The sequence below is a fragment of the Eriocheir sinensis genome, chromosome 12 (genome assembly GCF_024679095.1).
Source record: "Eriocheir sinensis breed Jianghai 21 chromosome 12, ASM2467909v1, whole genome shotgun sequence".
NCBI classification, from domain to species: domain Eukaryota; kingdom Metazoa; phylum Arthropoda; class Malacostraca; order Decapoda; family Varunidae; genus Eriocheir; species Eriocheir sinensis.
The window spans coordinates 11767209-11794708 of record NC_066520.1 but is presented as its reverse complement, the minus strand read 5'-3'; the positions used below and the strand labels follow the sequence as shown (position 1 = coordinate 11794708).

At 48.7% G+C, this 27500-nt stretch overlaps 1 protein-coding gene across 4 annotated transcripts in view; it reads left to right on the top strand.

The window, feature by feature from the left end:
• The window catches only part of LOC126997406 (optomotor-blind protein-like), a 403474-nt gene that overhangs the window by 273210 nt on the left and 102764 nt on the right, over positions 1 to 27500 (top strand). For 2 of the 4 annotated variants that reach the window (XM_050858475.1, XM_050858473.1), the window contains 2 exons: positions 16034 to 16147; positions 20096 to 20249. In XM_050858475.1, coding sequence (XP_050714432.1) covers positions 16034 to 16147; positions 20096 to 20249 — 268 coding nt within the window. Of the gene's footprint in view, positions 1 to 16033; positions 16148 to 16874; positions 16989 to 20095; positions 20250 to 27500 lie in introns of all 4 variants that reach the window. The other 2 variants (XM_050858474.1, XM_050858472.1) reach the window with 1 other exon arrangement.

Sequence of the window (27500 nt, the reverse complement as noted above, 5' to 3'; positions counted from 1 at the left end):
CCGTGAGTCACTTTCCCGCCATTCCCTGACCTTTACGGTGCCGCGAGCACGCGACCGCGGCGCCTCGGCCCTGACGAAGGTGAACACAGTGATGCCAACGACTGTGCCTCTCCTTGAGTCTCCTATTCGGTTATTTTTACTGTCATCATATATGGTCCAATGTTCCAGTGCTTTATTTCTTTAGTTCCATTCCGTAAAGAGGTTGCTCTCTTTGTGTGCTGAGCAATTATTGTTCTGTGTGTAAATCAAATTTAACTATACCATCAACATTATCATCGCCTTAGCCGATACACGTTTAACTGATTTGTTATAATTATCTTATTACGCCTCTTATATACAACTTATAAACATAGTGCATTGCATACCTCAAAAACTTGGCCATATTATTATATTCAACCGGCAACTTTTTGAAGCAGTAGCAACAACTTTTTATCTCCTCTCTGATATCTAAATAGAAAATGCTTTGAGTGTTGATTGCTATCGCTGTAAGGTGAAACAGATACTGAAACTGTGTTCTTCAGTGATGCACAAAGAGAATTCAGCTACGTTTTCAGTGGTGTTCATTACATAATAGTGGCTTCTGCTTCACAAATGTCATCCTCTCCAGTGGATGGCCTTGAGTGCCTGTCTGTCAGGTGTATAAAGACAAACATCCACAAGCGTGAGGACACCGGGTCGTCAGGTGTAGGAAGCTCAGGTATTACTTTTTTTTGGGGGGAAGCCCATCCAGCGGCAAACGGAGGTATGTGGTATGAGGTATGGAATGGGGTAATGCAGGCGTTGTGTGTGTGTGTGTGTGTGTGTGTGTGTGTGTGTGTGTGTGTGTGTGTGTGTGTGTGTGTGTGTACGCCAGAGTGTGCGTGCACCCTAAGGTTAGTTGCTATTATCTCCCCGCTGTGTTCATGGGGGTGTTCCAGCGGGGAGGCGGAGGGCGGAGCGGCGACGAGTAGAGGGAGAACTCGAGGAGGAGGAGGAGGTAGGGATCGAATAAGGGATGGGAAAAACAATGGCCTAGGCGAGGGAGGGAGCTGAGGGCCTCGGGAGAAACAAGCGTTCACACTCATTTCCTTTCGGACGGCAGCGAGCGACACTTGCTGTTGCGACGATCAGCAAAGGGAATTTTTGATGAGTCGTGTGTGTGTGTGTGTGTGTGTGTGTGTGTGTGTGTGTGTGTGTGTGTGTGTGTGTGTGTGTGCAACTCTCCCCAATGTTTGCCTAACTCGAAAGTCTCTCATTCATGGAGGAAATAATAAGAACGAAAAAATACCTCCATAATCGTGGTGACCGTGTGGCGGGATGAGGCAAGCAGAGCGACGCGTCTTGCACCTCCTGACACCCACCACTCAAGCGGATTATCGTTTTTTTTACAACCCTAGCCACGGAGGTCACTGAGGGCGAAGTGAAGCCTTGGTTATCCCTCCCCTCGAGTTCGAGAATTCCTCCCGTCGTGTCACTGGGCGCCCACGAAGACTTAACGAGCCGTGGAGGTGCTGGCCCAAAACCTTTTCAATGCTCCTCGGACAGTTCTTGCTGCCTAACATGCGTGGCGGACCCGAGGGAGGGAAACAGGGAGGGCGCACAGTAATAACGGCAAAGTAAGAGAGAAGGGAGAAAGGGGGGAAAAAAGGTGCGAGAATCGAGGGAATAGATAGAAGGGGACTGAAGGTGTAATGTACAAGGGAGAGAAGAGGGGAAGAACCCACCCAGAAGAAGGGGACGTGGAGAAAGAGGGACAGAGAGGGGAGAGTGACACACACAAAAGGGGCGTGGGCAGTGTGAAGAGAGCGATGAGGAGGAGGAGAAAGGGGAGGAGAAGGAAGACGGGAAGGGAGGGAGGGTTCAAGAAAAGGGGAGGAGAGGAGGGAGGAAGGGATTGCAGGAAGAGTGACGGAAAGGGGAGAGTGAAAACGAGAGGAGGCATACAAAGAGAAATGCAAGGAAAGAGGAAACAGATGAGGACGAGAGGAGGAAGAGGAGGAGGAGAAAAAAGGAGAAAGATGAAAAACCGTACGTCAGAAGTAGCGAAATATTCTGTAGGTGGGGGTTCGAAAATAGTAAAAAAGAAGTAAAAAGGAAAAAAAGTGACGAAAGGGTCGAATATAAATTGAAGAGTACTAGAGATTCGCCTCGTGTCAGGGAATGTTATCACGCCTCCACCAATAAAGCGACATCTGGCAACGGCGAGTATGTATAAATCAGATTATTCATTACTTTTTCTTTGAATCTTTTGCAGTGGCGCGGAAAAATTCTTCCTATATTAATGAATGGAAGAGAGAGAGAGAGAGAGAGAGAGAGAGAGAGAGAGAGAGAGAGAGAGAGAGAGAGAGAGAGAGAGAGAGAGAGAGAGAGAGAGAGAGAGAGAGAGAGAGAGAGAGAGAGAGAGAGAGAGAGAGAGAGAATATTCCTTTGAGCATGGCCAGTAAATTTCTTGTGTTTTGAAGGTGGTTTCTACTCAAGTGTGTGTGTGTGTGTGTGTGTGTGTGTGTGTGTGTGTGTGTGTGTGTGTGTGTGTGTGTGTGTTTACTTAGCAGTATACGAACCACCTGAAAGACTGATTAAGTTCGTCTGTGTGTACGTGTAGTGTCTGTGTGCGTGTGTGTGCGTGACTGGATGAGTTTGCGTGTGCGTGTGTGTGTGTGTGTGTGCGTGGGGTGGTGTATAGGAGAGGCAAGTGTGAAGTGTCGTGCCTCGAGCGGATCAATGAAGCTTCATCAAAGGCTGGACTCATTCTGCCTCACACCTCTCTCCCCGCGCTCTCTTTCTCCTCTCTCCCCACGGCACTCTTACCTTCCTTCCCTCTTCTCCCCGCCTCTCTTTCTCCTCCTCCTCCTCTTCTTCTCCCTATGCCACTCTTTCCTTCTTATTCACTTTTTACACTCTCTTCCTCCTCCTCTCCTTATTGCACTCTTTCCTGCATTGGTTCCCCCGCACTCTTTCTCCTTCTCCTATTCTCTCTATGCCACTCTTTCATTCGCTCCCTTTCCCCTTTTCTTCCTCTCCTTATGCCACTCAGTCTTTCCTTCTCTCATCTCCTTGCGCTCTCTTTCTCCTCCTCCTACTCCTCCTCCTCCTCCTCCTCCTCCTCTCACCACGCCACTTTCCTTCCTTTGTCTCCCCAGTTTTCTCTTCTTTGTCCCACTTCTGTTTTCCTTCTCCTTGTCTCCTCACTCCTTTCTTGCTTTCTTTCCGCTTTCTTCTTCTTCCCCACTTCCCTTCCCTCGTCTCTCCATTCCCTCTTTCCTCCCCTCCCCTCACCTCGCCTCTCTTCCTCTTCTTCCTCCTTATACTCCTTTTCCCCTCACTCTTTGTCCCTCTCCTCTCCCGACCCTTATCTTCTCCCCCTCCCCTTCCTTATTCTCCCTCCTCCTCCTCCTCTTCTTCCTCCTCCACTCCTTCTCTTCGCACCTCGTCTGCCCTTTCAAAGTCACCTTACCCTTTTTTTTCTTTTAATTAGGGCACTTGTACCTCCTTAAGCTCACGAGAGAGAGAGAGAGAGAGAGAGAGAGAGAGAGAGAGAGAGAGAGAGAGAGAGAGAGAGAGAGAGAGAGAGAGAGAGAGAGAGAGAGAGAGAGAGAGAGAGAGAGAGAGAGAGAGAGAGCACATTATCGCCGTAAAAATCGCTTCTATCATGTCAGGTTCACGCCCCGCTGTTGAGTGGCACTGTGCCATCGTGTGGGTGCCGACGGTGGTCTCGCTGCCTCATGGGAAATCGTTACTCTGTCATTTGGCACTGAGAGAGAGAGAGAGAGAGAGAGAGAGAGAGAGAGAGAGAGAGAGAGAGAGAGAGAGAGAGAAACTAAAAACTATATTCTTAATCAAATCTTCGAACAAATTGTAACTAAAAAGGTTAAAAAAATGTGAAAACAGAGGAAAAAACCCCATTTAGGAAGAGAGAGAGAGAGAGAGAGAGAGAGAGAGAGAGAGAGAGAGAGAGAGAGAGAGAGAGAGAGAGAGCACCAATCCTACTGAAGGCGGTGGTTGGTGTCCTTGTCTCCTCGCGGTCTGCTGGTCGGTCGATTGTGTAGCTGCGAGAGGACAAACAGACAGACAGACAGACAGACAGACAGCTGATTTTTGAGTGCGTGTAGAGTCCGGAGCCTCCATGGACCCACCCCACCTCAGCACATCCTAAAGTCATAATTGTAAAGTAAAAACACATTGCAACACTTACCTCTTTTTTTTTTTCCCCTCGTCCCCTGAGCAGACGCGAGACCCGGGCGGCAAGAAGACGTCCCTCATTTGGTTTCCGTGAATAATGGAAGTTGCAATTTAGGTGACCCGGCCCTGCGCTTATCATGTGACTTATTAATGATGATGATGATGGTGATGGTAGTGAGGATCATGATGTTAGCAATAGTAGTAAAAATAGTAGTAGAAGTGATGATAACAAAAGAATAGTAATAGTGGTAGAGGTGATGACGATTATGTTATTAGTAAGAGTAATAAAAATAGTAGATGAAGCAACGATAACAAAAGAACTGCAGTAATGGTAGTAGTTGTTGTTGTGGTAGTGTTGGTAATAGTAATAGTAGCAGCCCTCCAAAAGGTGTGTAACGGCTGCTTCAGGAGGGTGTGAGGTGCGTTGCTGAGTACAATGTGTTCACACCCTCAGCCTCCGCCATTCCTCCTTCCCCCCCCCCCCCCTTTCATCCCCCAGCTCATGCCCTCACAAATCCTCTTCCCGAGACTGATTAAGCCTCCATTTTACACCTCTCTCCCCCTCTTTCCCTCTATCAGTCCCTCCCCCCCTCCCTTTCCCTCCCTCCCCTCCCTTCTTTCCCCGCCTCTCCCTCCCTCTCACTCGCCGCTGCCCTCCGCTCGCTTCCCTTCACCTGGTCACACACAGATTACAGCAGTGTGTGTGTGTGTGTGTGTGTGTGTGTGTGTGCAAATGGTGGTCGTGTATGAGTCTATGGAGTGATATATACGTGTGGGACGAGTGTATTTTTGTTCATATGGAAAGTTGGAGACACACTATAGCTACGCGTGGCCTCAGTGTTCATCTCCGTCCCATTGGGTCTTGAGGCGAGAAGTTTCGTGTTCTTAAAAAAATGCATCTACTACGTGTTTGGTCCATAATTTGCAAGAGTAGTGTGTGTGTGTGTGTGTGTGTGTGTGTGTGTGTGTGTGTGTGTGTGTGTGTGTGTGTGTGTGTGTGTGTACACGCCTCCACACCTTTGCGATGGGTCTTTGGAGGCGGGTGACGCTTCCCCTGAGTGAGTGATCCCCTTAGGAGGCACAATGAGAAGCGACACAAAAACCTGGAGTCTTTTTACACCTGGGAGAGAGAGTTTGAAGGGGGAGGGCGGGGGGGACGAGGGGAGGCAAGGAGGCCCAGGTAATCCCGTGTGGAATTTTGGTGTTTTTAAAGAAGAAACTTGGACTGACACTTAACTGACCGGCTATTGCTCAGGCCCGGCGCCGGATTGACTTCCTCACACTCTCCGTGCTTTATCGGCGGCCAGATTACGCTGAGTCTCTGTTTTGTCTTCCTTTCTTCCGTGTCTTCTTTCTTTTTATGGCGGGTCGAGGCACACACACACACACACACACACACACACACACACACACACACACCGCCTCACCTCGTCGCCACCACAGACAGACGGGCGGACATGTTTATACTACCCCGACGTTGATCTCTCACCTCCTGTGTAATACCAAAGCACATAAAACAAAAATACGGACTTTATACTTCCTGAGATTATCACCAAACGCCGTAAAAGTGTATTAATAGAATGCACGAGACGGGTGTACATTGCATTTTTTTCCTACTTGACTTCAAATTACGAAAATAACCTCCTTTGTCCTCCTAATACACTCGCGCTCTTAAAACTGGAGATAAAAGTCACGGAAAATTCCTCGTGACGTAATGGCTCTCTTTAGCGTCAAGGCACGCATTCCATTCTGACTTTTCATAATGCGAGGAGGTGTAAAATTTTAGTGAGTGCTGTGAGCTTTGGTGGCGGTGGTGGTGGTGGTGGTGGAAGAGGCAGGTGATGACAACAAGGCAGGGCTGGTGACAAAGGGAACGGTGACTATACAAGACTGAGGGACGAGTAACCTTTTGTGACGAGGTGTTTAGTGGACTGTAAAGGTAAAGGTAAAGGTGAAGGCAAAGTCGGGGGCGTAGGCTAAGCTGCGCGTGACCTTGGTGCTCACCTCCGTCACATTGAGCCTGTGATGGGAAAGGACTAAAGTGAAATAGCAGGAAAATAAATACAAATACAGTAACATCTCACCTCAAGACCTGACTCCCGCTGAGCAGACGGACAGACAAACAGACACACGGTAACTGATTCACTCATGGAGTTGAAGAGCAAATATATTAAATATTTAAGTGTGAACAGTCTCAGCTCCTTCCATGAAGAGGATATTGGGGTGTGAGGGAAGGAGGGCTGAAGGAGTTATGTACACACACACACACACACACACACACACACACACACACACACACACACACACACACACACACACACACACACTTACACACGCGCACACACGTCAAACTTTCAAGATGCCTGCCACTCCAAAATAAATACAAATAAAAATAAACAAACATTCCGGGCCCGCCTCGCACACACTTGCCTCACACCTGCCTCAATCAAGCGGCCGCCGCCTCCGCAAGCTGCTTTTCCCCGCCGCCAGCCGCCCTCAAAGCCGCCCTCCGCCACCTCGCGCGTCGGGGAGGAGGAAGGGGGGGACGAAGGGGCCAAACCGAGCCTCTTTTTGTCGGCTCCGGAGGTGTTTTCCGCGGGAGCAAAGCCTCGGAGGGGATTGTGGGGCTGCAGGGAATTTGTCGCCTTCGTTTAATGGGGAACTAGAGAAAATCATGTCCCCCGCGTCGTCGCCTCCCCCCAACCTCCCCCCTCCTCCCGCCATTCATCCCCGGTGCTGTGTGGGAATTGCCGCGTTTTTATGATTTTTTTTTTCTATGTTTATTATTATTTCATGGTGGGAAAATTCTTGAACAGAGCTTTTCCGACAACGGCGCTGTGATGTGGCTTCCGGTGGTGGTGGTGGTGGTGGTGATAATAATAATTGTGGGGGATGGTGGTGTAGTGGCGGGGCGGGTAGGGAGGAGGACGAGGACGAGGAGGAGGAATAGAAGGAGGAGGAAGAGAAGGAGGAGGCAGATATAAAGGTGTTTGATACATTTTTTCTCTCTCTTTCATCTCGATTCAGTTCCTGTAATAAAGCTTCCTTCAAGGATGTGCAACGCGTTCCTTCTCGTTCCCCAAGTGAGTACGTGGAATGCAAAGTGAATAGGAAATGATACCCTCTGAATGATGGGGCGTGCGAGGCGACAAGACGTGTAAAATGTGTGAGTGTGTGAAGGTGTTTCTGTGTGTGTCCGCGTGTGGCGATGTATTGATGTATCTTAGCGTAGGAGAAGGTGAAAGAGGACTAGGACGATACCGAGACAAGGAAGAGAAGGAGGAGGTAAAAGAAGTAGGAAGAGACGGGAAGATGGAAGTAGTGGTAGTAGGAGGAGGAGGAAGAGGAGGTCAAAGAAGACGTAGAAAGAGGGGGAGGAGGAGAAGGTAGAAGGACTAGTCAGAGGAGAAGGAAGAGGAAGATTGTGGGAGGAACCCTTGTTAGAGAGAGAGAGAGAGAGAGAGAGAGAGAGAGAGAGAGAGAGAGAGAGAGAGAGAGAGAGAGAGAGAGAGAGAGAGCTCCACGACGCCGACAGGAATAATAATAAAAAAAGGAAACATCAAAGAATCCGTGTGTCGGGAGCGCAAGAGTGTTATTTTGGCAAGGCGGTGGACAGAGCGGCGGCAGAATCGTGGTGTTCCCGGGATGGCCTGGCGGACTTGTACAAGCGAACTCTTATTTATGTGATGTTGCGGTTTCTGTATCATTACTCTCTCTCTCTCTCTCTCTCTCTGTTTTTTTGCTTGTTTGAGTGTGTGTGTGTGTGTGTGTGTGTGTGTGTGTGTGTGTGTGTGTGTGTGTGTGTGTGTATGTAGGAAGCAAAGACAAAACCTGCTTCGGCGCGTGGAAAACAAACACACAGGTTTTTTGCATAATTTCTTGTCCATAACCTTGACAGTGTTCGGTCTACCCCACTCTCCCCACCCCCCTCACGCCGTCCCCTCGCCCCCGCCCCCACCATCAACCCTGTAACCCCCTCTCTCTATTTTCCCAGCTAACCCCCCAACCTTGGCTATGCACGACCCCTTTCCCACTTTTCCCTCTCTGTTTCTCCCTACCCTTCTCCCCCCCTCACACACACCTCTCCTTCTTCCTTCTTCACACCATGTATAAAAGTATAAGGTGTGAAAGAGAAGTGCATTTTTACTTTTTTTTCTTTTATTGTCAACGTCTGTGAATCTGCAACTGTAAAATCATCACTCCTTCCGTATTTGGCTTCATCCTTTCTTCCCGGTGAGTTTATTGTTGATTTTGTCCTGTGCTTCCCATCTCTCTCTCTCTCTCTCTCTCTCTCTCTCTCTCTCTCTCTCTCTCTCTCTCTCTCTCTCTCTCTCTCTCTCTCTCTCCCCCCCCCCTCGCCCCCTCTCCCTCCCACCCTCCCACCTCCCTCACCCTTCACCCTCCCGCCGGCCGCCTAGTAAAGACAATGGGCGGTAATTTAGCTGAGGATTGTCGATCAGTTGTCCGAATCCGTCACCGCCGACCCGCCCTTCGCCGCTAATTGCCGTCTTGTTAGTGTCCCCCGAGCTCCCCCGCTGTAGTCCTGGCTCACCTGACGTGCATTAGCCCCCTCACCTGTAAGCGGGAAGGCGGGGAAGGGGGGAAGTTTGAGGGCGGGATGTTGAGGAGGAGGAGGAGGTGGTGTGGGTCGGGGGCAGCGGTCGGGATGCTGCGGACTGACGGAGTGCAGCTGTCGGAGCAGCCAGCGTCGCCCTCCCCCCTTTCCCTCCACCCCCTCCCTCCTCTCCAGCTTCCCTCCAGCCTTGCTCCCCTCCCCTCCCGCCCCCCAAGTTACAGATATCGGCTAATTATTATATTTATTTTTGTCCTCATTGTTGTGCTTAATGAGCATCTACTTGGTCGTGAAGGAGAGGCGGTGGAGGGGAAAAGGAAGGGGGGGAGTGTACCGTGACCTACCTCTGCCGCGTCATAACGAATAAGCTGAGTGTTACGGCGGAGAGAGAGAGAGAGAGAGAGAGAGAGAGAGAGAGAGAGAGAGAGAGAGAGAGAGAGAGAGAGAGAGAGAGAGAGAGAGAGAGAGAGAGAGAGAGAGAGAGAGAGAGAGAAGCTTTTGTACCCAATCACGCCCTCCATTCCAAAATCGTAGTGAGTGTATGTGTGTGTGTGTGTGTGTGTGTGTGTGTGTGTGTGTGTGTGTACCCCAGCGATGCTTAGTAACGTCACCTTCGATCATTTCATCTCAGCTTGACTTCGGCTCGATATGGATGCTTTACAATATTGAACAAATCACACCGGACTAAATCGTTCAGCAATCCACCCTCGTTTGCCTAATTGCTATATATAATAACTGCATTGTCTGGACTACGCGCAGGGAACGATTACATCACATACCTGAGATTCTGCGTTAGTTAGCTCTTACATAGTTCAGAAGCCAGTTAAAGCAAGTCGTATTAGGTAAGAATGTTATGTAAAGGAGATAGCGATGGAGGTGTGCCTTAACCTGAGGGAGAAATGACAATGATAATGATGATGATGATGATAAGGAGAGCGAAGGAGATGGAGATGCTGTAGCGAGTGTGCAATGCCGTAAAGCACGTAATTCAATGGCCCCCGATATCCCTGGCTCCTCCCTCTCTCCATCCTCGCCTTCCTTCCGTGCCTTTCCTTCGCGCCTCGCTCCCCTCGCCCCGCCTCCCCTCGCCTGACCTCTGCTGGATAAACATCACCATTTTCCGTTTACTCGACACTATTTACCAACTTCACAGGCTTATCAAGACCGAGCCGCCAGTAACTTAGCCACCCTTACCCTTACTTGGCTGGCTGTCCCTCATCCTAACGCTCTCTCTCTCTCTCTCTCTCTCTCTCTCTCTCTCTCTCTCTCTCTCTCTCTCTCTCTCTCTCTCTCTCTCTCTCTCACACACACACACACACACACTCACACACACACACACACACACACACACACACACACACACACACATTCATTCCTAGTCGAAAAATTATTTTTAGTTGCAGCACCGGAAACGTGTGTGTGTGTGTGTGTTTGTTTGTGTGTGTGGGTGTGTGTGTGTGTGTGTGTGTGTTTGTTTGTATTACCGTTCTGAGGCCGGCTGTTTGTATACACTCATAAAATTTAACGCGTGAGTGAAAAGTTGGCACGAAAAGAAGCCACTCCCTATACACATTCACAAACACACACACACACACACACACACACACACACACACACACACACACACACACACACACACACACACACACACACACACACCACTAATCTTCATACACTGATAATAATTTCAGGATACAAAACAAAATATCATAATGACCACCTCCGTAAAAATAGGCTATCATAGACGAAAGAAGAGTGCAGATATTTTTTATAAGTCCTGTTAAATGAAGCAATGCACACAGGTGGACATACGACTAATTACACCTGCTGAGGCTTAATATAGGTAAAGAATGTTATTGAAGTTAAGGATAAGCGTCACCCTTTAGTCACATCCCTTACTCACTCCTGCTTTCGTTTTCCCATTCTTTTCCTTTTTACGCCTCCCCCATCCTTCCCCTTCCCTACCATTTCTATTTTCATTATACTTTTCATCTCCTTCCTTGACCTTCCTCTCTGTCTCCTTACTTACCATCTCTTCTCCTACCTTACCCTTTTCCTCTTTACTCTACCTACCATCTCCTTTCCTTTCATCTCTTTCCTTCTCCTTCCTTACCTATCCCCTTATTCGTTTCCCTTGCATCCTTTAAGTACAATACTTATTTCACCCTTCTCACATTTTCCTTTTCATTTTATTGCGTTCTCTTTGCTTATTTTCCCTTCCTCACCTTTTCCCTTTTCACTCTACTCCATCTCCTTCATTGTCTCCTAACCTCCCCTTCTCTATCCTTGCCCAACCTTCCTCTCTCTCTCTTCCATCCCCTTCCCTGCTCTTCTCTTTACTCCTGCCTACCTGTTGTTACTCTCGCGCCCACCTGAGTCGCTTCACCTCGCCCTTGGACTAATTATTCGGTTAGCGGGGAGAGGACGAGGCCGCCGCTCAGCTCAGGCCGGCTATGATGTCATTATTAACCCCCAACCCCCTGGGAGAGAGAGAGAGAGAGAGAGAGAGAGAGAGAGAGAGAGAGAGAGAGAGAGAGAGAGAGAGAGAGAGAGAGAGAGATGTCTTGGCCTTAAAAAATCTGTTTGAAATGAGACTTTGAGAGTTTTTTTTTACCGAGAAATACGAAGAGAAAAATAAATGAAAAAGGAAAAGAAAAGCAAAATAAAAAATAAATAAATAAACAATGGAATATAAAAAGAAAAGAGAGAAGATAGACAAAAAGAAGGAAAAAAGTAATTAGAAGGAAGACGTAGAAAATAAAAAGAAAACTAACACGAAACGAAGAAGAGGAAGACGTGAAGAAACAGGAAAAAAAAGGAAGTCAAGAAGAAGAAAGAGGGGGAAGAGAAGAAGGAGGAGGAGGCGGAGAAGGGAGAAAGAGGAGCAATTTAGAGAAGAAGGGAGTACAAACCTATCGACGCGAGGGAGAGTATCTGGGGAGAGTGACTTTGATGGAATGGGGAGGAATGATGGGGTGTCGAGAGAGAGAGAGAGAGAGAGAGAGAGAGAGAGAGAGAGAGAGAGAGAGAGAGAGAGAGAGAGAGAGAGAGAGAGAGAGAGAGAGAGAAGAAACTAACGAGGTGACGGAGCGTTTGATGTTGTAGGCTTTAGAACACCTCCAACACCTCTCTCTCTCTCTCTCTCTCTCTCTCTCTCTCTCTCTCTCTCTCTCACCTGTGCCATAACCATCTCACCATTACCTAAAGTCACCAGGTGTTTCCTCAAGGCGGATAATGATGGTGGTGATAGTGGTAGTGATGGTGGTGGTGGTGGTGATGATGGTGGTGATGGTGGTGATGTTGCCTTGAGTCCTTCCTTCCTTCAACCGTACGGGAAACGAAGAAGAGGAGGAACACAAAAGAACACAATGGAAGAACAAACAACAGCAGACATGATGGTCCTTACGAGGCTGTTTGTGACAAGCTACACTAACTATCTAATCAAAGGTGGAAGATGAAGGAGGAAGAGAAGAAGGGAGAAAGAGGAGCAAGGAGTCAAGGAGGAGGAGGAGAAGAAAAAGAAGGAGGAGGAGGAGGAGGTAATGTAGGAGGAGGAAGAGGAGGAAGGAAGGACCCGAATACAGGGAGATGAGATGTCTGTCTGTCTGTCTGTCTGTCTGTCTGTCCGTCTGTCTGTCCAGTCCCTTCCCGCCCGAGGCACTGATAGCATCGGCATCGGAGGCAGCCCACCAGCCCGACCACAGCCCCCAGCCCTCAGCCCCTACCACTCCCTGCACAGCCCCCTTGAGAGCCTTTGATCGGAAGGGGATGGTGGGGATGTGCGGGTGTTACATGTGTGTGTGTGTGTGTGTGTGTGTGTGTGTGTGTGTGTGTGTGTGTGTTGCGTCAAGAGTGTAGATCAGAGGTGTAATTCATTTCATCGTTAGCGTTCGTATACCTTGCTTAATCACCTGTGAGAGAGAGAGAGAGAGAGAGAGAGAGAGAGAGAGAGAGAGAGAGAGAGAGAGAGAGAGAGAGAGAGAAAAAAAACTTGAAAAAAAAAAAGCAAAAAGCATGTACAGAAGAAGAAGGAGGAGGAGGAGGAGGAGGCGGAGGCGGAGGCGGAGGAGGAGGAGGAGGAGGAGGAGGAGTAGGAGGAGGAGAAGGAAAAGTGGAGGACGAAATATTTCCTCCCCGCGCGCTGATGTTGGCTGTGTGGAATGAGTCAAGTCTCAAGTATTTACACTAGGTTTTGGGTGTACGCTCTCGATTTTAATCACTGCTCAGGTACACACGGCGTCAGGTGCAAGGGTGTTGGGGTGTGAATTAGGCTCATACGCACACACACACATACACACACACACACACGCACACGCACACGCACACGCACGGGATGCCCACTCCAGACAGACACAGACTAGCGTATTACTCCGGAAAGCTAGTCAACTATGCGAAAATATTCATTGAAACTCCTCCATCTGAACACACACACACACACACACACACACACACACACACACACACACACACACACACACACACACACACACACACACACACACGCAGCTCATCACCAGGCCTCATCGATGCCCGGAAAGATAAGCTTCTCTATTAGCCTCACCATTTCTGACCTGTGTTTGTTTTGTCGATTTAATTACGGAAGACCTGAACCCATTTCTCAAGGTGTGCTGTGGGCGGGGCGGGGCGGGCGGCGGGCTGCGGGCGGGAGGTGTGTGGGTGATGGATGGGCGGGCGCGGCGGGGAGGCAGGCAGGGAATGGGGCCGTGTGTGTTTTGTGTTTTTTTTCCGAGAGTCAGAAAGGTATAATTTGGGAGCCAGGTAAGGGACGGCGGGTACAGGAGGGAGGGAGGGAGGGGGGGAGGAGGGAGGCTAAGTGGATGGGAGAAGGAGAGGGAGAGATACAGAAAGGGAGAAGAGAGAGGAGGTAGGTGGTGTAAGATGCGGAGGAGGAGAAAAAGGAAGGAAGGGAGGAGAGGGAGAGATACATAAAAGGAGGAGAGAGAGATAGAGATAGAATGATGTAAGATGCAAAGGAGGAAAAGGAGTGAGGATTCTGAGGATGTGACGTGGAAGGTGAAAAGAAGAGGAATAGGAAAAGGTAAGAAGGAGACTCGGGTGGAGAGAGATACGGAAAAGGAGGATGAGGAGGAGAGAGAAATTGATGTACCAAGAGAGAGGGAGAAAGAGAGGAGGAGAGAAAGGAGTGCAGAGGAGGAGGCGGCGGGGAGGAAAAGGTGGAAGAGAAAGGAATAGGATACGCAAGCCTTAGGGAATGGGTTGGCAGGGAAGAGAAGATAATAGTTTGATAGCCGTACTACTGTGTGTGTGTGTGTGTGTGTGTGTGTGTGTGTGTGTGTGTGTGTGTGTGTGTCAGGATGTATCTCCATTTGTGTCTACTTATGTACATTATCTATTATCCAATCTGTCCTTTTTATACCATCGCCTTGTTATTGTCGCTTTGCTTTTTCATTGTATAAATCTCCATAATATTTCTCTTCGCTCGCTGACAACTGGGAAGCGAGAGAGAGAGAGAGAGAGAGAGAGAGAGAGAGAGAGAGAGAGAGAGAGAGTGACGCCATAATTCCAGATGTTAACATAAAGTGAATCTGCGCGGCTGGAAGGAAGGTTACTGCTGCCGGGGACGGGGTGGGGGAGCGGCGGGGGGGAGGGGGGAGGGCAGCATGATAGATTATACCGCTGATAGACGCGCCGGAGCCGTAACTGCCCGGCCGCTCATTAGCATCCTGCCCAGGTGAAGGGAGGGGGGAGGCAGGGGAGAGGATGGAGGCCCAGGTGGAAGACGAGGTTAGTTAGTCTCCCTCCGGACCTCTCCTTTCCAGCTCTTCTTCAGGAATCACCTCAGATTACTCGCCTCAGGACTCTCTTTTGCTTTACGTTACTCAGCGAGGCAAACGTTCGGCGCCGCGAGGAACACTGAAAGCCCAACAACGCTCGTTCTAGCCCTGGGGAAGGCGATGGGGGAGGAACGGCCAGGTGCGAGCCCTCTGATAGCACCTTCGCGTTTCTACTTTAATATACTAGGCTGGACCCCGCTGTGCTCCCCTACCAGCTTAGTACAAACGAGAAGGCATGACTTTCCCCATTGACAACTCTTATATCAGGTTCAATGTTGTAACTTTATGTCAGGACTGTTCATGGTTAAAGATGATACGAGAACCAGTTGTTATCCATGTTTCGAGAGCTGTGTATGGCTGCGATTCCCTCACTAGCTCTGTGCACACGAGAAGGCATGACTTTCCCTATTGACGTCTCTTATATCAGGTACAATTTGTAGGTATGTCAGAAATGTTCAAGGTTAAAGGTGGTATTATGAGAACCAGGTGTATTGTTGATGTTCTCAGAGCGGTGTTAGGCTGAGGTGTAGCAATAGGTCGTTACTGTGGATGGACTCAGCTCAGTGGCTCATGTTGTCTTGAATCAAGTGTTCTGTAATTTGTTATTCAGTTTTCCTAGTCATGTGTATTTGTTTCTTAACCTTCAACACTTCAACACTAAAAGCATTTAGTATTTTGCGTTCCATCCACATGACGAATTAGTTTTACCTGCATGACTAATGACTTAAGGACGTAGAGTTAAGTTGTGCTCAAGCCAGGCCAGACGTGGGACTGATTAGTCCTCCAGCCCACCAAGACCACCTGTGTTGTGTGTGTTTGTGTCCCTTGGCCGCGGCTCGGGGGTCACGGAGCCGCCCAGGCCAGGTAAAGGTGTCCCACGAGGCCTAGTTATACCTTTTCTACCTGTGTCTTATTTGTTGTTAATGACGCCTCTCTCCTCCTCCACCTCCACCACCTCCTGCCCTCTCTTCTTCACCCTCCCCTTTTCTTCGTTGGGATTTTCCATTCAACTTTTTCTCCCTCTATTCCAGTACAGCGAACTTTTTTTTCACTCTTTTCCCTTTCTTATATCTCTCGTTGTCCCTCCTACTTTTTCTCTCTTTATACGTTCTTCCTCTTTTTATTCCTCCTCTTCTTATTTCTTGATCCATACAGCCGTCCTTTATCACAGTTTCTCTCCTGCACTCTCTTTAAACATCCTGGTCTTATCTCTCTTAGCCTCAGCTCCACTTCCATCTCTCGCCCTTCCTGTCCCTCCACCCTTGATACCTTCATCTGTACACACATACTTTCTCTGTATGTTTGGGTGTCTGTGTCTGGGTCTTTGTCTCTGTCTATCTTATCTGTCTATCTCTCTCCACCTCTCTCCCGGATCACTCCAAGCATCCTTCCTCTCCCTCCCCCCCTTCCATCTCCAACTTCTGCCTCCATCCTTTTGTGTCTGAAGTGATGGTAGGAAAAAAAAGTTTGTCTTCTTTTCTTGCAGGCAAATGTTTCCTCAGGTGAAATTTAGAGTCTCCGGACTGGACCCGAAGGCGAAGTACATCCTGCTGCTTGACATCGTGGCGGCTGATGACTGTAGATATAAGTTCCACAACAGGTATCGGCCATACTGCCTCTGTCCAGCCACACCACCAACATGAGCCGTCTGTCTCTCTTTCCTCTATAGCTTCATCGTCTTCTCTTCCTCCTTCCTTCTCATCGCTGTGCCTGTCTATCTCTCTGCGAGTCTGTTTCTTCTTCAAGTGTTTCTTTTATCTTTTCTTTGCCTTTTTTTCTTCTTTTTCCTCGTCGCCTCTGAAGAATGCCTCCTCCGGCGTCGCCTCCTTCGTGGCTTTTTGTATATTCTTTCTTTTCTCTGCCTTCTTCTAGACATTATAAGTCTATACAGATACACACGCATGGACATACTCTTCGCGAACGCATGCACACACACACACACACACACACACACACACACACACACACACACACACACACACACACACACACACACACACACACACACACACACACACACACACACACACACACACACACACAGACACATACACACACACCTCACCTGCCTTCGGTGTGGCATCTCCAGCTTCCAACTTTTCCCGCGCAAGGCTTCTCGTTTTTCTTTGCATATGTTTATTCATTTATTTATTTTTCTCTAGGCGCTGGCTGCTCTGGTTCTGTGTCCCTTCGTTTCTCCCTCCGCCACCACCACCACCACCACCTCCACCACGCTTCGCTAACCCTTCGTGTTCCCTCCCTCCCTGTTATTTTTTTGACATCCATCACTATTTACTCTATCAAAAGCCTTGTTGTTATTCTTGCAGACGTATGTTTCCTGCCTACAAAGTTCGGGTCTCTGGGCTTGACAAAAAAGCCAAATACATCTTACTTATGGACATCGTAGCAGCCGATGATTGCCGCTATAAGTTCCATAACAGGTATTGTGATAGCAGAACACACCACCCCGCCTCCCCTCCACACAAAGAGCCTTATAGCTCAGCCAGACGTGTCCCGGTGGCTCTCTCAAACACCCTTCACCCGATATCTATAAAATTCCTCATAGACTCGCATTGTGTATAGTACCTGCCATGTTGAAGGAACTAATGAGTCATCCAACCCGCCTTGCTCACCTGTATATACTTGATCCACGGCCCCAGGTGGGTGTCTGGCCCTCCCGAGTATACACACACGCGGTGCCACCTTAGCTCCCTCCTATATTCGTCACTCAACACTCGTGGCGGCGCTGGTAGCTAGTGTAGAACGATATTTTGGACCTTGTAAAAGTCTGCCTCCCCTGACCCCCACACCACACACCCTCCTCACTGCCTTCCCCTCTCATCCCTCCCCTCCCTCCCCTCTGCTGGACCTTGCTGCAGTTCATTTCCCCTTCCCCTTCACAACACACCCTCCCCACTGCCTCCTCTTCTCTCTCCTCCTTTTTCCTCATCACCCCTACCTTCCTTCCCCTCTTTTTCACCTTCCCTTTCCTACACCTTTCCTCCCCTCTCCCGAGAATCACCCCAGTCGTCCCGCAATCCCCTCCTCATCTCCCCTCCACCCGCTCACAGTCTGATCAGCTTCTCTTCCCACCCCACCCCCACCCCCCACTTTTCCGTGTCTCCTCGTCACCGCTGAGGCACAAGGGGAAAGATACGCCGAAGGGAGACGCGTTGCTCCATCCCTTCCCGCCTCCATGCTTCTCCCCTCACCCCCCAACCCCTCCACGTCCCCATCCTTCCTCTATTGGAGCGAATTAGCTTTGTTTCGTTTTTTCTCTCGATGTTGCAACGCGTTAGACGAAATACTAATAATGAACGTTTTGTTTTTTCGACCCTTCCCCCTCCTCCTCGTTCTCCTCCTCCTCCTCCACCTCCTCCTCCTCCTTCTTCTTCTCCTTCTTCTCCTTCCCCCTCCCCCCTCACATGTTCGCTCCCTCAGCCTCCCCCGCCCGTCAACATGAGTAACCTTACAAGTCATTCTTTCGTCCCCTTCAAGCATATGGAACAAAGGAGAGTTGATCCTTGCTGCCGAAGCGCCGCGAAATAATTAGACTTACTTAAATATTCAACCAAATAAGGGAGCGATGCGTTTACAAGGCTGCCGTAAAACTCAATGAATACAATACCTATTACTAAGCATATAGTGTTTAAGGCTGCAAAACACTTCACAAGCCTGTATTGAGCATAAAAGATATTCTGACAATAAGGAAGGTGATCTCTGGTGCTAAAAGCTGCAGCCACCGTTAAACTTCACAAAATATCTCAGAAATAAACTGCGGCGCTTCCCAGACTGCTGAATAACTAAGTGCCAGCAAGTTCAGATTCCTGCAAAATGCTGCAAAACTGGCGGGAGCGACTGCCCTCCCCCGTGTCCCTGAGGCCAGCGTCAAGTGCCTCGGAGTCACTTTGAACCGAACCGTAGATAAAACCTGTTGCGAGATGCCCTTTGGCTAACCTCACCTAGAGACTCATTTGCATGCCCCTCCTTCACCTCCTCCTCTTCCTTATTCTCCTCCTCCTCCTCCTCCTCCTTTTTACCTCACACCCCCATTAATATCATCCAGTTATTCTATTTAGCATTTACATTTTCAAAGAACGGTTTTGCTTTCGCGCATGAACACTCAATTTGTGTTTCTTTAGTGGCCCCCTGAGGCACCTCCTTGCCTTTATGTCTCGCCTTGGTCAGCCTCACTGTGACGAGCTTCACCTCGATGACTCCAGTGACTCGGTAATACTTCTTTCCTATAGACAGACTCCTTGACTCCCTGTGACCCACCTGACTAAACTACTAAACTAAAATATTAATAAGTTACGTGCATGGTCCCAGATAAATTACCTGCTGATGTCATGATTACCCAATTTTTGCCATGACATTGAGTCCCTTATATATTGTCAAGTGTCCCTCCTCGACCTGCCCAGCACGGTTAGCCTCATAGTTAGCGGCGCGTCCTCCCGACCCTCCAGACGACCCTGTGACTGTCCTCCCCCGTCACCCTCTCCCACACCATCACCTGTCTCATCAAGCTCGTCCTCAGCATTTATTTTTCATTTTTGCACCCCGTCCACCCAGTGGCGTGAGTGTGCCGCCCTGCCCTGCCTCCCGCCCAGCCCGCCGAGTAGTAGCAGTAGTAGTAGTGGTAGTTAGCGTCTGCTGCCTCCTGGCCCCTCACTCTTCTCTCGTCACGCGGGGCCGTGACCCTCCCTACACCACACTCACCTTTTCATCTCAGTTTCATTGTTTTGCTTGTCTTCCACCACACTGTTAGCTGTTGACATGCATAACATGTCAACAGCTGTCATTAATATATTTTTGTATTGCCTTTTCTTTTAAATTTGAAATATAAATTCATGAAAAAATATAACTCACCTCAACTGAATGAAAGTATGTAGTCTGAACAATATATATATATATATATATATATATATATATATATATATATATATATATATATATATATATATATATATATATATATATATATATACAGTATATATATATATATAATCCTAAAGAGTGGTGTTCTGTGAAAGGAGCGCCAGGTGTGGGAGTCACAGCCTGTGGGCGTGGCTGGCATCTGTCGCGCCAAGACGGGCACATCCTTGCTGCAGCACCACTTGGCTCCCCTCTCGCGCCCTGGCCCTCGGCTGCCTCGCCTGTACTTGCTGTCCCTGTCATGTCCCGCCTCATCGCACCAAGGCTATCAAAAGCCAAGCAAGGCGTACCCCAAGCTAACCCAAGGCACTTGTTGTCACTTTTTCCAAGATTCACAAATGTTCAGCTCGTTAATTTCCCATGCTAAGGCTTTTTAGTAGAATTCTTAAAATCCCCGGTATAATAATTCACCTAGGCAAACGCCAGCACCCAGCATTCACCACACTACGTCAAAGTTTTAAATTGGTAGTCTTGAAAATCGTCCGGCTCATGTTCAGACACACGCCTTGAACCAGCCTGTGCTATAGCGAGGATGTGCCGCGAGCCTCGACTCCCCACCCAGCCTCCTCCTGCCCAGTGAACGCGTCTCTGACCAAATTCTTCTCCCCTGCAGCAGGTGGATGGTGGCCGGTAAGGCGGACCCGGAAATGCCCAAAAGAATGTACATCCACCCCGACAGTCCGGCCACGGGGGAACAGTGGATGCAGAAAGTCGTCTCCTTCCACAAGCTAAAACTCACCAACAACATCACCGACAAACACGGCTTCGTAAGTATTGAGTCACTCTTTCGTGTCCTAGGCTAGGCAGTCATGTCCTTATAAACCCTTTATTTTAGCCTGGTACTTGACTTGTATTGCATTTTTCTCTAAGTGTGTGTGTGTGTGTGTGTCTTTTTATGCGAAGCACGAGGGTCTAGCGGTGCACGATGTCTTGGAGAGGGGATATTTGCAGGTTTTGAAAGAGAAGAATAATTGGGGAGAATGATTTTAGTTGAGGACACCACAGTCGTCACCGCCGGGAGCTGCTGACGGCGGGTTGTGCTCTTTGTTGACGAGGAAGCTTGCCGGTGCAGCACGGCTTGCCTTGCCTTGCCTTGCCGCGCATTAAATTAACCTTACAATTTTCTCGGAATAAACAAAATATTATGCATCGCGTCGGGGTGGCGGTGATGTAGAAGATTACACGGGATGCAGTGCTTAAATTTTCGTCACTTTTGTAATAGCACACGAGGCAGCTGCGCCACAACAGCGAAAAGTGAAAGGTGATGATGATAATCATAGAATTATTTTAGTAAACTAGCAATGATAATGGTAATGCTAATAATAATAAAGCTCATACTATTTATAATGATAGCAGTTATAACACCAATAACGGGAAAACAACAGCCCTAAGAAAAAGTGAACTTGGCCGTCGCTCTGACCCTGGCCTCACTGCACCGCCTCCGCCGTCCGCCCCGCCGCGCCACACTTCGCCCCGGCCCGCGCGGCACCGCTGGGGTATAAGTCGTCGCCTCTGTTTTATACGCAAGACCAACGCAAACACGGCCGATGGACTCGTGTGAGGGACGGCATAAAACCTGCCTGGCGTAGTTTATCTCGGTGCTTCATCGCCTGGCCGCGGCGCGGGAACCGTCGTGGTGGTTTATCGCTTTATTATAACAAAGCGAAGAGGGGGGGAAGGGGCATCGACTGCAGCGGCGGCGGAGGAGATGATGAGTTTGGTGGTGGTGAAGACCACTCCGCTATGCCGTGGTGTTGCTGCCCAGCTGCCGTGTGGGGAACGAACGCTGCCTCCATGAATATTTTAAATACAACTACTACTGCTGTTAGTGATAACAATAATAATAATATTATTATAATATTATCATTATAATAGTATTGATGGTGGTAATAGAAAAAATAAAATAAATAACAATAATAATAATAATAATAATAATAATAATAATAATAAAAAAAAAAAATAATAATAATAATAATAATAATAATAATAATAATAATAATGATAATAAAATAGCAGTAATTATTATTTTTATTGTTATTTATTATTATTATCACATTTGTTATTGTTGTTTTTGTTCCTGTTCTTGTTTTATGTTGTTACTGTTGTTGCTGCTAAAAATATCGTACTGAACGCCATGCGTCGGGCGCCAGACCAATAAATAACACAGTGATCATTTTCTTCGGTGTTTGCTTACCCTCTGGTTACCCTCCTGAACTCTAGGAAAAGGGTGTCGATAAAATTACATTACGTGCAGTAAATAAGAGGTATGGTACACCTGACTGTTGGTTTTGCTACCGTGTTCGTTTGCGATTTCTGTGATGCAATTACTATCACTCTGCTGATGGGCAGCATTCGTGGCTTCCTGTGTACATAAATTTTACGGAGGTGATAAAGGGCTAAAGCAGAAGCAGAAGATGAGAGCCACTTCGCCAACACCAAAGGAAAAATAATTTTCAAGTTTTATTTTATTCATTCTCATATTTCTGAATGGGTCTTCAAATATTCAAGAAAACCGTCAAGAAAATTGAAGCCGTCATTTACTGTGCCAGCTGCTTCATACGAGTCATTAATATCCCTCGCAGCGGAAGTGAGTAAGAGATAGTTCCATCAAGTGCTCGGGCAACACACCTGCCGCTTGTCGGTGCGTCACTTACACTTAGCAGCCCCGGCGTGTGCGAAGCGCGGGAGAGCGCTGGACAGGGCGGGGCGGGGTAGTGCGGGCCGCCCACACCTCGTCGCCCATTGTTGCGGGTCGTGTCCGTCTGGTCCTCCCTTGAGCGGCCGCTTGTCCCTACACGGATCCACCGCGCCCGCCCGCACCCGCTAATGCCACGTAATGATGCCCTTGCCCCGGCCTTTGTTGGCGGTAATGGTATTGCTGTAGCCATTTGTATTTCCCTCCTTATGAATGGTAATGGATGGGGGAGGGTGGAGGATGGGGAGGGGGGGCAACGGCCTGGGCTGCGGGGAGAGAACGAGAGGGACGAGGAGGAAGACGAGGCGGAGGAGGAGTTTAGGGGTTAGTGTGGATGCTTTATGGGGCTGGGAAATGAGCAGGAGGACCAAGGGGGTGGAGAGAGGGCTGAGGGCCGGGACGTGGAGGGAAGGAATGAAGATGGTTTGCCAATGTTTTCATCACCTGTGTGTGTGTGTGTGTGTGCGAGAGAGAGAGAGAGAGAGAGAGAGAGAGAGAGAGAGAGAGAGAGAGAGAGAGAGAGAGAGAGAGAGAGAGAGAGAGCGGCGAGGTAAGAACAAAACGCCGCCATCGACTTTGTTATGCGTTGAGCAGATTGTAACGATGGCGGTGAAGATAATAATAATTAGCAGATGCCATGTCTCATTAAAACACTGACCAACCACCTACTACCGTTCAATGCCGCGCACACACACACACACACTCTCTCTCTCTCTCTCTCTCTCTCTCTCTCTCTCACACACACACACACACACACACACACACTGACGAAGGGGCCTGCGTGAGTAGCTGCTCCATCAAGCCATCAGCAAATCAGCTACTAGGGGGCCTCGGGAGAGCTAATCACCTCCACAGGCCGGGCAGGAAAGCGCTGGAGGCTCATCTCAGAACCCGGACTCAGCCTTTGTTAATGGCAGCATCAGATAACGCATCCCGCCCCGCTATCTAGAACCCCCACCGCCCCCGCCACCCTCGCCTTCGTCAGTTCCTCTTTTTCTTAGTGGGGGCAATTAGGTGGTGGGGTGAGGGAGAGGGGGGAAGGGCAAGTGAGGGTGACCCCGGCCGAGGCAGGCACCAAACAGGGCGGGACATTAACGAGTGGAGTCTGTAGTTAATATGCAAATCAGTCATGCTTGTTAGACGCCGGGACCCGTCACGTTGAGAGAGAGAGAGAGAGAGAGAGAGAGAGAGAGAGAGAGAGAGAGAGAGAGAGAGAGAGAGAGAGAGAGAGAGAGAGAGAGAGAGAGAGAGAGAGAGAGAGAGAGAGAGAGAGAGAGAGAGAAGGGATGTGAAGTGTTTGAACAATCTAATAAAAATAATGCATTCATGTTCTCATTGACAGTGCAGGAGAAGTATCGAAGAAAAATCTGAAAAGTAAACGGGGAAAGGCAAATATGAAGTGAAAAAAGGGAGAGAGGGGGATGCAGGAGGAGGAGGAGGAGGCTGTGGCGAAGGTACTGGCGGTGGTGAAAATGCAAATGTCAAAACAGAAATGAAGGGGAGAGAGAAAGAACATTCACTAAGATATATATTTTCGGCTGCAGATGAGTGATAAAAAGAAGGATGGGAAGATGTGCCAGATATATAGGTAGACGTTAGCGAGCGAGCGAGAGAGAGAGAGAGAGAGAGGGAGAGGGAGAGAGAGAGAGAGAGTAGGCAGAAGGGAGGGACGGGTAAGCAAGTGATTTAAGACCTGTGCTGAGACCATGCGAGGTAAACCCAAGACGCCTTAGCTCGCCGCCACGTTGCCAATTTGTTAACCTTATTATTTCACTTGGCTCGTCTTGCTCGTCTCCGCTCGCTGCCTCAACACCGCCGCCCATTAATATCACGCTCTCAGCCTCTCCACCGGTAAGCCTTCAAGACAGATATGTTCCTCGTTAGTATTGCTAAACTCGCATTGTCGCAGAGCTTTCTTCAACCCACGAGTTCCGCCTCATCTCATATCACGTCGGGCCGCGTTAGTTTAAGGCGTATCGAGTCTGCATGTCGAGGCGCCGCCCTTGTCTTGGGGTAGATCAGTCAGCGGGGACGCGGGGCCTGCAGCGGGACGGGCCGGCGTAGGGAAGGTTTTGGTGGTGGCGGTGAAGTGTTGCGCGCCTCCTTGGAGATAAATTTATTTAGACTTTTTAAGCTTACGACTGGTGTTTGCTTTGCTATTTACACATCGTTAATTAAAGTCGCGTGTTAAGTATTATTTATGAAGGAAAAATCCAAATGCTTTGTTATATTTAAAAATACAGAAAAAGTCGGTCATTTTCTATTTGTCTCACACTTTTAAAAATGCAACAAAGGAACGCAATAAAACGTGGAAATAATGCAGCAGGAAACAATATTTGGATCAAACAGACTGATTGCCTTTGATGGGAACGGAAAGGAGGAAAGGTCTGCAGGGCGGCACAGAAACTACGTCCCGAGTAACCCTGCAGAGAACATTTCCTTGCACACGTTTTCGAGCACAATACTTCTTTGAGCAATAATAAACGGGGTAATATAAATAATAATGACAATAATAATAATAATGATAATAATAATAGTAATAATAATAATAGTAATAATAATAATGATAATAGCAACAACAACATCAACGCCCCCCCCTCCCCCCCCTCCCCCCCCCACACACACAACGACGCCCACGCAACCCTCAACACCCACGCCCGCAATACACGCCCCGCGGCAACGCTCCCCTTGTGTATGTGTGTGTGTGTGTGTGTGTGTGTGTGTGTGTGCCTGCGGCCCCACGCGTGCTGGAGTGCCCACGCCTGCTCGCCACACACACTTCCCCCATCTCCCCCCCTCCCGTGCCTCTCACACTCGCACGCCCGGCTTGCCTCGCCACACACACGGATCTTGGAAGTTTGTGTACTTTGAACCTAAAGGCGATGCTTAAATAATTCCCGGAAGTAAATCACTGCAGGAGAAAGAAAAAAATACCTGAATTAACTCAACTGCCCTTGTATTAATTTGTCTTTGAACTATTCTGCGTTTAGGTAAACTTTTTTCATTTGGTATAAGAATTTCCGTTTATTTATGTATGTATATATGTATGCATGCATCACTGGATACCGCCAGACACAGAGGGTAGAAGTGAAAAAAAGAGTGTGAAAAGACTGCAAAAGAGTGTGTGTGTGAGGTGTGTAAGAAGTATGAAAGAGGGTGTGAGGGGTGTGACGGATGTTAAAAAGTGTGTGAGGGATTGAATGAGAGTAAAAGTATGTGGGGGGGGGGTGATGTGTGTAAAAGAGTGTGAGAGAGGTGTAAGGGGTGTAAAAGAGAGTGTGTGATGGTGTGAGGAGTTTAACAGAGAGTGTGTGAGCGGAGTGTGTGGTGTAGAAGAGTGTGTGATGGGTGTGAGGAGTTTAACAGGGAGTGTGTGAGCGGAGTGTGTGGTGTAGAAGAGTGTGTGAGCGGAGTGTGTGGTGTAGAAGAGTGTGTGAGCGGAGAGCGGTGTGTGGTGTAGAAGAGTGTGTGAGCGGAGTGTGTGGTGTAGAAGAGTGTGTGAGCGGAGTGTGTGGCGTAGAAGAGTGTGTGAGCGGAGTGTGTGGCGTAGAAGAGTGTGTGAGCAGGTGTGTGGTGTGAAGCGGGTGTGGGGTGTAGAAGAGTGTGTGTGAGCGGAGTGTGTGGTGTAGAAGAGTGTGTGAGCGGAGTGTGGGGTGTAGAAGAGTGTGTGAGCGGAGTGTGTGGTGTAGAAGAGTGTGTGAGCGGAGTGTGGGGTGTAGAAGAGTGTGTGAGCGGAGTGTGTGGCGTAGAAGAGTGTGTGAGAATATGTAAGGTGTGTAAGACGACGGCCTCTAGGGAACTTATGGGTGAAGGCCGAGACGAGGGGAGGGAGGGAGAGTGCGTGAACGACCGCCCGAGTCTCCGTGTAGCCGATGAGATGACTATAAGATTAATGAATAACTTGTGTAAATAGACGACTCAAGGTACAGTAATAAAATGGCGTTCTTTGTCGGCGTGAGGTGTTTATCAAAGGCAGGGGGAAAAGAGGGGGAGCCAAGGTCGTGATGCAGCGGCGGGGAGACAAGGAAAAACGGGGAGATGAAATGCACACACCTCATGAATCGCCTTGTATTACCACCACCACCACCACCACCACTATCATCATTATAAATCATCAACATTACTATCTTTACTATCATCACTATTATCATTATAGACTACTATCATCACTATCACTTCCAGCATCAACATCACTCTTATTCTATCACACACCAATACCACTACTACTACTACTACTATTACTACTACTACTACTTCGGTCATCACAATCACCACTACCAGTCACCACCACCACCACCACTATAACTTACTTCCACTACCACTATCACATCACCACCAACCCATCCTCTGTTCTTTTCCCCGTACATTATCACCCTCACCACCACCACCACCACTACTACAACTACCACCACCACCCAGCCTCTGTTCTCATCCCCACGCACCTCCGCCCTCCCCCCCCCCCCCCCCACCACCACCTCACCATCAGCCATCCACGACCCTCATGCCACAGCTCACACGCACCTCACAGCCGCGGGCAGGAGAGGGCCTCTGCAACATTGAATACATATCCTGCAACGCTAAATCTATCAGGGGCGGCGTTGCATGTCGGGCGGGCGGTTGTCCCTGCCCGGCCACAAACACAGCGGCGATAAGTCTCCCGCCGCTCGATGAAGTATGAGCGAACCTTCATAGACTTGCAAAGTGGCCGAGGAAGGGGCGGGGAAGGGAAGGCGGAGGAGGAGGAGGAAGGGAGAATAAAGAAAGGGGTATGTGGGAGGAGGACGAAGGAGAGGAAGGGGAAGAATTAAAAGGAAGAGGGTGATGAGAAGAAGAAATTAGAAGAATGGAGAAGGGAAGAACAGAAGAAAAAGGAGAATGAAGATAATGAGGATGATGATGAGAAGAATAGCTAAGAGAAGGATGGTAAGGAAAAGAATGAACGGAAAGAGGAGAAGGAGGAGAATAATAAAGCGGAAAAGGATGATAAGAAGGAGAACAATACAAAGAAAAGGGTAGTAAGGAAGGGAATAAACAGGAGGAGGAGAAGGAGCAAAAGTGCATTGAGAAAAGAGAAGGTGAAAGGAAACCAACTCTAAGGATAAGAAGGAGCAGGAAGGGTAGAATGGGGAAAAGGAGAAGGATACTCGATGAAAGAGGTTGTGTGTGTGAGGGAGGAAGGTGACGCAATTGATGGAGAACGAGGAAGAGGAAGAGGAGGAATGAGAGGAGGAAGATGACAGGGTAGGGAAAAGAATCTGGAGAAGTTGGAAGCAGGAGGAAGCAAACATGGGAAACGAATAAAGTTAGAGGAGGAGGAAGAGGA